At 45.9% G+C, this 10,179-nt stretch overlaps 1 protein-coding gene across 1 annotated transcript in view; it reads right to left on the bottom strand.

Annotated features, from left to right (window-relative positions):
* Positions 1-7,549, bottom strand: part of LOC121852560 (probable ATP-dependent DNA helicase HFM1) — a gene marked incomplete at both ends in the record, with an annotated part of 23,248 nt that extends 15,699 nt beyond the window's left edge. Inside the window, 4 exons of the mRNA XM_042346526.1 lie at positions 2,603-2,680; positions 4,770-4,921; positions 6,007-6,139; positions 7,479-7,549. Coding sequence (XP_042202460.1) covers positions 2,603-2,680; positions 4,770-4,921; positions 6,007-6,139; positions 7,479-7,549 — 434 coding nt within the window. The remainder of the gene's footprint in view (positions 1-2,602; positions 2,681-4,769; positions 4,922-6,006; positions 6,140-7,478) is intronic.
* Between the last annotated feature and the right edge of the window lie 2,630 nt (positions 7,550-10,179).

The following is a 10,179-nucleotide window of genomic DNA, read 5'->3' as shown; positions in this document are numbered from 1 at the left end:
TACCCGAAATGAGTGACAAACGGTGACTCACCAGTGACTCACGGCCTACCCGTACCCGTACCCTACCCGAAATGAGTGACAAACGGTGACTCACCAGTGACTCACGGCCTACCCGTACCCTAACCCGAAATGAGTGACAAACGGTGACTCACCAGTGACTCACGGCCTACCCGTACCCGTACCCTACCCGAAATGAGTGACAAACGGTGACTCACCAGTGACTCACGGCCTACCCGTACCCGTACCCTACCCAAATGAGTGACAAACGGTGACTCACCAGTGACTCACGGCCTACCCGTACCCGTACCCTACCCGAAATGAGTGACAAACGGTGACTCACCAGTGACTCACGGCCTACCCGTACCCTACCCGAAATGAGTGACAAACGGTGACTCACCAGTGACTCACGGCCTACCCGTACCCGTACCCTACCCGAAATGAGTGACAAACGGTGACTCACCAGTGACTCACGGCCTACCCGTACCCGTACCCTACCCGAAATGAGTGACAAACGGTGACTCACCAGTGACTCACGGCCTACCCGTACCCTACCCGAAATGAGTGACAAACGGTGACTCACCAGTGACTCACGGCCTACCCGTACCCTACCCGAAATGAGTGACAAACGGTGACTCACCAGTGACTCACGGCCTACCCGTACCCGTACCCTACCCGAAATGAGTGACAAACGGTGACTCACCAGTGACTCACGGCCTACCCGTACCCGTACCCTACCCGAAATGAGTGACAAACGGTGACTCACCAGTGACTCACGGCCTACCCGTACCCGTACCCTACCCGAAATGAGTGACAAACGGTGACTCACCAGTGACTCACGGCCTACCCGTACCCGTACCCTACCCGAAATGAGTGACAAACGGTGACTCACCAGTGACTCACGGCCTACCCGTACCCGTACCCTACCCGAAATGAGTGACAAACGGTGACTCACCAGTGACTCACGGCCTACCCGTACCCGTACCCTACCCGAAATGAGTGACAAACGGTGACTCACCAGTGACTCACGGCCTACCCGTACCCGTACCCTACCCGAAATGAGTGACAAACGGTGACTCACCAGTGACTCACGGCCTACCCGTACCCGTACCCTACCCGAAATGAGTGACAAACGGTGACTCACCAGTGACTCACGGCCTACCCGTACCCGTACCCTACCCGAAATGAGTGACAAACGGTGACTCACCAGTGACTCACGGCCTACCCGTACCCTACCCGAAATGAGTGACAAACGGTGACTCACCAGTGACTCACGGCCTACCCGTACCCGTACCCTACCCAAATGAGTGACAAACGGTGACTCACCAGTGACTCACGGCCTACCCGTACCCGTACCCTACCCAAATGAGTGACAAACGGTGACTCACCAGTGACTCACGGCCTACCCGTACCCGTACCCTACCCGAAATGAGTGACAAACGGTGACTCACCAGTGACTCACGGCCTACCCGTACCCGTACCCTACCCGAAATGAGTGACAAACGGTGACTCACCAGTGACTCACGGCCTACCCGTACCCGTACCCTACCCGAAATGAGTGACAAACGGTGACTCACCAGTGACTCACGGCCTACCCGTACCCGTACCCTACCCGAAATGAGTGACAAACGGTGACTCACCAGTGACTCACGGCCTACCCGTACCCGTACCCTACCCGAAATGAGTGACAAACGGTGACTCACCAGTGACTCACGGCCTACCCGTACCCGTACCCTACCCGAAATGAGTGACAAACGGTGACTCACCAGTGACTCACGGCCTACCCGTACCCGTACCCTACCCGAAATGAGTGACAAACGGTGACTCACCAGTGACTCACGGCCTACCCGTACCCGTACCCTACCCGAAATGAGTGACAAACGGTGACTCACCAGTGACTCACGGCCTACCCGTACCCGTACCCTACCCGAAATGAGTGACAAACGGTGACTCACCAGTGACTCACGGCCTACCCGTACCCGTACCCTACCCGAAATGAGTGACAAACGGTGACTCACCAGTGACTCACGGCCTACCCGTACCCGTACCCTACCCGAAATGAGTGACAAACGGTGACTCACCAGTGACTCACGGCCTACCCGTACCCGTACCCTACCCGAAATGAGTGACAAACGGTGACTCACCAGTGACTCACGGCCTACCCGTACCCGTACCCTACCCGAAATGAGTGACAAACGGTGACTCACCAGTGACTCACGGCCTACCCGTACCCGTACCCTACCCGAAATGAGTGACAAACGGTGACTCACCAGTGACTCACGGCCTACCCGTACCCGTACCCTACCCGAAATGAGTGACAAACGGTGACTCACCAGTGACTCACGGCCTACCCGTACCCGGCCGCACCAGGCGCAAACGGCTACCCGTACCGGCCGGCTGGGTACGGGTCGGGTCATTACAAAATGGCGGACGCGCTGTTGCGGTCCGCCATTTTGTAATGACGCGCGTGTTGAAGTTAGACTTGTAATTGACGTACGCTGGGCAATCTTCGGATATATCATCATCCGCAACACAAGATGCGCCACCGAAGCCTGGCACCGCGACCCAATGGCGTTACAAAGAACACTACAGTCATGTACTCTACCTCATCAATCAGAAACAGCCTCACGAGCTGCACGAGAGACCTGTCGTGCCACTGCCTTGTCGTGCTGTCCCATTTCTCCTGCAAAACAAATGAGGTCGGTGAGCCTCGCAAACAAGAACACGAGAGACGCAGCATTACAATTTTACTTTTTAATGTTTTTACCTACACGGTGACTTTACCGAAAAAACCTAAGAATATGAATCCTTGCAGTCACGAAAGCTTGAAATCTAGAATTACAAACAAGAAGCCCCGTTACCCCAGGTTCACGCTCTGGAGCGCGCTGCGCCCGAGTAGGGGATCATCGGTAGATGTGTGAGAGATGATCTCAGGGGAGCGAACGGCTGAATCAACCTTGCGGAGTGTACGGCTGAATCATTTCCTGGATGCGAGGTGCAGCAAGCCCATTGAAGGCCTTGAACACAAGTAGGAGAATTGACACTATGAGACGTCTCCTTTACCAGTGGCAACATATAGTAGTAGGTTTTTACCTTTAAACTGGTACAAAACTGACACCTTTATACAAGGCATCATGTTTGCAATAACCACAACACAAGCAGTCAAAATGCAAACAAAAGGAAACAACTCTGATGATGGTAATGATATGCACTGTCCTTGAAGTTGATTGGTCCACACCCAAGACAGCTTTTCTTAGAGCCTAGTCTCACATGGTGTTGGACCAGATGACGCCAAAAGGCGCACAACTCAAAGACAGCACACTATCAGAGTATTGGGAGCTCGGGGTAAGCATTGACTATGAGACATCTCCCTTACCAGTGCAAAAATATAGTAGTAGGTTTTTACCCTTTAAACTGGTACAAAACTGACAGCTTTATACAAGGCCTTTTGACGTCATCTGGTCCAACACCAATGTGAGACTAGGCTCTAAGGAAAGCTGTCTCGGGTGTGGACCAATCAGTTTCAAAGACAATGCATACATTATCAGAGTATTGTTTTTTGTTTGCATTTGACTGCAAGTATTGTGGTCAATGTAAACATGATTCCTTGTAAAAGGTGTCAGTTTTGTTGCCAGAAAAAAGGGGAAAACCCCTATGAGTATATGTTTGCTGGCAAAGGAGGTCCCATGATGTAGCTGCTCACCCCGAGCTCTCATTACTCTGATGGTGCGTTGTCTTTGAACTGTGCGCCTTTTGGCGTCATCTGGTCGAACACCATATGAGACTAGGCTCTAAAGAAAGCTGTCTCTGGTGTGGACCAATCAGTTTAAAAGACAATGCATAAACTATCAGAGTTGTGTTTTTTGTTTGCATTTGACTGCAAGTATTGTGCTTAATGTAAGCGTGATTCCTTGCAAAAGGTGTCAGTTTTGTTGCCACAAAAAAGGGGAAACCCCTATGAGTATATTTCGGTCTGGCAAAGGAGGTCCCATGATGAAGTATTGCTTTTGTTGAGCCAATACTGCTGACATTGTTATAATCCCAGAAGGTCGTGGTGGTGGCTGATGGGATGTCTGAAAAAGATGCCCTTGATTTCAATGTGGAAGGGCAGCTACGTGACGGAGGCGTATTGTTGTCGGCTTATTTTTTTCCAACACTTACCGATGTTCCACCATTGGAACCTCATTTGCCAGTAAAAATATGATCATTGGTTTTTCACCCTTCTATCTGGCAACAAAACTGACACCTTTTTACAAGGAGTCATGTTTGCATAGACCACAATACCTGCAGTCCAATGCAAACAAAAAACAGAACTCTGATCATGTAAGCACTGTCCTTGAAATAATCACACCATTAAAAAGTATGCCTGCTTCCAAAGGCATAAACTTACACGTGAAATATCTAAGGCCTAAACCATTTAAATATTATAATGTGTGATTGACTAGGTATGATATTCATTGTATAAATGCAAACTTTTATAGCGTCTTGTGTGTGCAAGCGTATATGTGTATGGCCTCTACAGGTGCTTGCCCAGTCTTGTAAAGACTCAACAGCGGATATTGTCGTAGTAGTAGGTTTTTTCCCTTTCAACTGGTACCAAACTGACACCTTTATACAAGGCATCATGTTTGCAATAACCACAACACAAGTAGTCATAATGCAAACAAAGAAAACACAACTCTGATATTGTGGTCTATGCAAACATGACTCCTTGTAAAAAGGTGTCAGTTTTGTTGCCAGATAGAAGGGTAAAAAAACCAATAATAACTTACCGGCGTTGTCAATATTATTTGGGCATTTTGTATCTCAAAAAAGTCATCGACATCCGTGTCTCCGGTCAGCTCTTTGCACTGAATGCCCAGTGCTCCGAACTTGTTCTGCCAGTCTTCGAATTTCTCCCGACACAGTGCCTTGATGGGGGCCACTGGGGGGGGGGGGTAGGCGTCACATTCATGCTCAAGCAGGCCGACATCAAACGCGCTTTGCTGTTGTACGAATACAATACCGTGTGTGGGCAATTGCAACAATGTATCATGCAACGATTAAGAGACGTACTTACCAGTGGCGGCTCCTGCAAAATCTCTCAGGGGGGGCAAATGTCTCGATGATTGATAAGGATAAGGTCCACCCATGCAATGGATAAATTAACAGCTTAAGCATGTAAAGGCAACTTCACTTCTTTAATATTAATGAAAATAAAGTGACTCTTACAATACATCTTGTTTGTTTCTATACTCACTATTATTACAATCCACTCAGTTTCTTTTATTAAAGATTCCACTAGGTGGCGACAAATAATATTGTTGGATGAAACGTGCTGACGTATGATGACGTAAGCACGTTAGGGCGAGCCCTCCCGGAAGCCGTAGAGAATGCTTTGCAGCGCCCCCCGTTCGAAAAAAAACATCTTTGAATGTAAGTCTATGGGAACACTCGGGGCGATTCTCAGCCGGAGTGAAATCGCCCAAAAAGAGGCGGTACTCCACAGAACGTGACATGACGCTGATTGGACTATATCCAGAGGCACAGTGACGGCTAGCGTGACTCTGTGGTTGAATGACATTGGTGGTGCGTCGCCCAATCGCCCTAATGAAGAAACCGCCCTGCTCATACACTCACTCACTCATACACTCACTCACTCATACACTCACTCACTCATACACTCACTCATACACTAACTCACTCACACATTCACTCATACACTCACTCATACACTCACTCACTCATACACATTTACTCACTCATACACTCACTCATACACTCACTCACTCATACACATTTACTCACTCATACACTCACTCATACACTCACTCATACACTCACTCATACACTCACTCACTCACTCATACACATTTACTCACTCATACACTCACCTCACTCATACACTCACTCATACACTCACTCACTCATACACATCACTCACTCATACACTCACTCATACACTCACTCATACACTCACTCATACACTCACTCATACACTCACTCATACACTCCGCCCCTGCTACTTACTATAGATCACTTTCGCATTGCAGCAGGGTCCTTGGCATTCCATTAGGAGACGAATGATGGCCAGCTCAAAAATAACAGTCTTTCCAGAGCCAGTCGGAGCACAAACCACTACAGGTCTGTTTGTGTACAGAATCTTAATTTTGTGAAAAAATGTAAGACAAAGTGTTGTTAAACATCGTATAAAGTCATCTCCAGCATTCATACGAGGTACTGTCATTGCCTCTTGCAAGTTGTGCAAGTGTAATCAATTCGGCAGAGTTAGTCACAGCCAATGTTTTCCCTGCTCAATTAAGCATTGAGGCGGCGTTAAGTTGGGGACAAGTCTGTCTCTCCATTGGGTAATCGCTGCCGACTCAGCCACAAGGTGGTACTCATTTTAGCAACCCCGGTAGGATGATGGGGTGAGTCAACCCCCAACCTAGATTTGAAATCACAAATTTGGGATTGTGAGCCGCTCATTCTGTGGTTCAGTCACCTCATCATAGCACGCTGATGCTTGCATCACATGCCTGTGTGATTACCCAGAGCAATCTTACACGTCGTAGCCTTATGACCATTTCACTTAGTAATGGCCATTAATACTGGTAGGAACCTCCTGGTTACACCAGCCCACAGGGGATTATTGTGTCCGTCGTCCGTCCGTCCGTCGTGCATCCACAAATGGGAGGGGTGGGGCTGGGTGGAGAGGGGAGGGTGGGGAGGGGCTGGGTGGGGAGGGTGGGGGGGGCTGGGTGGGGTAGGGGCTGGGTGGGGGGGCTGGGTGGGAGGGGGTGGGGGGGGCTGGGTGGGGAGGGTGGGGTTGGGTGGGGAGGGGCTGGTCACCCCGTGGTGCCCTTATAAAACTCAACGTTTAACCTACTCACGCCGGCTCATATTTGCGGAATACACCACGCAGCCGTTGACCCTGCAGGCCATTGACAAAGCAACCCAACGTTCCTACCAGCTCCCTCCGCAGCCGGAATGTGTTATCAACCTTCTTGGTTCATTCCACAGACATCGTCACAATCAGTAGTGAAGATGTAGAGCACCGAGCAAAACAAAACTGATTCTAGATTTGAAGTTTTCGTGACTGAAATGATCCATACTCTTTGGTTCTTTCGGTAAAGTCACGTAGGTGAAAATAATAAAATGAAAAAAAAAATGAAAACTAAATTAAATCACATTTAATTTTGTCGTTTTCCATTAAATGTGATTTAATTTATTTTTTATTTTTTCCTTTTTATTTTATTTTAATTAAAATAAAAAGGAAAAAATAAAATTTTTAATTAAAATAAAATAAAAAGGGAAATTACTCAATATTATTTCATTTTATTCTTATTAATTTAATTTTTGTTATTTTTATTATATTTTTAATTTTCACCTACGTGACTTTACCGAAAGAACCAAAGAGTATAAAACAAAACTGGTATCACTGCACACAAATCAACCCGTAAGTTACACGTTTGTTTAAGTGTAAAATGTCATCTACTCACGTCATTCATGACACGAGACTGAACCAAGTTGAAGAAAGGAAACTCCTTGAAAATATTTCTGTAAGGCAACGCTGAAGATAAGTTTAGGATAACATCTGTTTAGGATTATACATTCCCATGGAGATAATAAGTATAACCCGTAAAAACAAAGTTTTTCACTCTAAATCCTTTATATGCGTGGCGGCTAGAGTCCTCTCGTCCTCTGGCTTGAGATGGCTGCCACCTATGGGTCAGATGATTGTCTGCCAGTATTAAGCAATTGGTAATTAAATATTTAATTTGTTTTCCCTAAACAGTGTAAAATTTTGGAAAAAAATTTTCACGAACATTAATTGTCTCGCACAACGAGTCTGTGTGCAAAATGTCAGCTCGATTGGATCACGGGAAGTGGGTTAAAAAACGACCGAAAGGTTTGCACGGTCGTAAGCAAGCAGCAAGCACGCAAGCAAGCAAGCACGCGAACTTAATATAAAGGATTTAAAAATTAACTCACAGCGACCTAAAGCCTACAGCTCGGCCTAAAGCCTAGAACTCGGCCACAAACTCTCCCTTCGTATCGTACCCCCGCGTGTGTGAAAGGGAGTTAATGGTTAACAATGTTACATTCCCTCATGTTTTTAAATAGAAACATTTAAATTTCAAGCTTTTACATTAACAATTAAAACATTTAAATTAAAAATTAACTCACAGCGGCCTAAAGCCTACAGCTAGGCCTAAAGCCTAGAACTAGGCCTCACACTCTCCCTTCGTATCGTCCATTAGGTGTAGCAACATCGCCCCCTACTGCAAACACTTGGCAGGACCCTACAAAAACCTTTAGACTCAGTGAGGCTTTCGTGGCTAAACAAGTGTAATAATACATTGTGTTTATATTCTTTGGTTATTCGTTCCTACCAGCCCATCCCGCAGGGTCCTGTTACATTTCCATGGAGAATAAGTGAGAAAAATTTGTATTTTGCTACTTAATGTAAAAACAAACATGTGTCTATATAAGGAAATTGTATATTCCCATTTTGTTGGGGTTACTATTGTCGTCACGTTTGTTTACCAATGAGAGTCTCACTGAGTCTCAACACTTTTTCAGAAAGCATAAAAAAAATGTGGTCATAAAAACACACAATGTCACACAACCCAGCAAATATTTTGATTATTGTGGTTTCATTGACGTTATTGAGTCAATAATTTCAGCACAAAAAAGCAAAGTCTTGTTGAAACTCAGTTCTGGTGAGCGAAATGCCAATCTTGCAGGCAAGGGCGCTCACTTTATATGATAGATTTTAGTTTTTGTTTTAAAGAGGCAATCTCAAAAAGGATACTAATTTCAGAAACTGATCGCATTTGACTGATACTAAAGTCTTCTGAGTTTTCTGGAAAAAAAGAGATGCATTGATAGCATACAAATGGTATGGAGCAAAAATACACGTTAAATTAACAAAACATATGAGAAGAGCAGAGTTGGACAAGGAGACATGTTTTTGTCAAATGTTACACGCATCAATATTAGGAAACATTTCTGAAAGCTTGGATTTGATAAATGAAAGTGTACAAAATTAACGGATACAATATTCACCATCTCAGATTTGCTGGCGAAACCATCTTTCGAACAATCGATGGAAATTAGCGATAGGAGATTATTGAAAAGCTTAATGAATAACACTGCAATGTTAGGTTCTAGATAAATATGATCAAACTCCGGTGTGTTTAACTTCTCATAAATGTGCATTCTTTTCTTTGGATGCAGTCAAGTTCCTTACGTGAAATTATATTCCATTAAATGAGGATCAACTTTCTATTTGCCGATGCTATAGGAGCCGTCCATAAATGACGTCACAAAAAGTCAGACCCCCCTCAAATATGACGTCTCAAAGCTCTGCCCCCCCCCCCCCAATTTTTTTAAACATGCTTCAAATCACTTTCAATTATTGTCATTGTAGTGCTTATTTAATGTGGCGCTGCACTCTGATGTTGTAGGAGAAAACATTTATTTAAAAGTCTATTTAATGAAGTAGAACGTGTTGTCTATATTTAATTAAAGTTGCGCATTTTGATGTGACGTCACATTTCTCACACCCCCCCCCACCCCCTCGTCACACATCGTCACACATCGTCTGACCCCCCCTCCCCCCCCCCCTAGGTGCGTGACGTCATTTATGGACAGCCCCAATGTGCAGGAGAGAGAGGCAAACTGGTGTGTATTGTGCTGTGTGCAGTAGTGTCATCAGGGCAGGCACAAGGTTAATGAGCTTCCGTCAGGAGAGATTTGAACAACCTGTGTTGAGATACGTGATGCATCATTGGAACCTCATTTGCCAGTAAAAAATATGATAATTGTTTATTACCCTTCTATCTGGCAACAAAACTGACACCTTTTTACAAGGAGTCATGTTTGCATAGACCACAATACCTGCAGTCATAATGCAAACAAAAACATAACCCTGATAATGTGCATTTTGTGGCGTCATCTGGTCCAACACCCATGTGAGACTGGGCTCTAAGGAAAGCTGTCTCGGGTGTGGACCAATCAACTTCAAGGACCATGTGAGACTGGGCTCTAAGGAAAGCTGTCTCGGGTGTGGACCAATCAACTTCAAGGACCATGTGAGACTGGGCTCTAAGGAAAGCTGTCTCGGGTGTGGACCAATCAACTTCAAGGACCATGTGAGACTAGGCTCTAAGGAAAGCTGTCTCGGGTGTGGACCAA

The sequence above is a fragment of the Callorhinchus milii genome, unplaced genomic scaffold (genome assembly GCF_018977255.1).
Source record: "Callorhinchus milii isolate IMCB2004 unplaced genomic scaffold, IMCB_Cmil_1.0 Scaffold953, whole genome shotgun sequence".
NCBI lineage: Eukaryota > Metazoa > Chordata > Chondrichthyes > Chimaeriformes > Callorhinchidae > Callorhinchus > Callorhinchus milii.
This window is presented reverse-complemented; position numbering and strand designations above follow the sequence as displayed.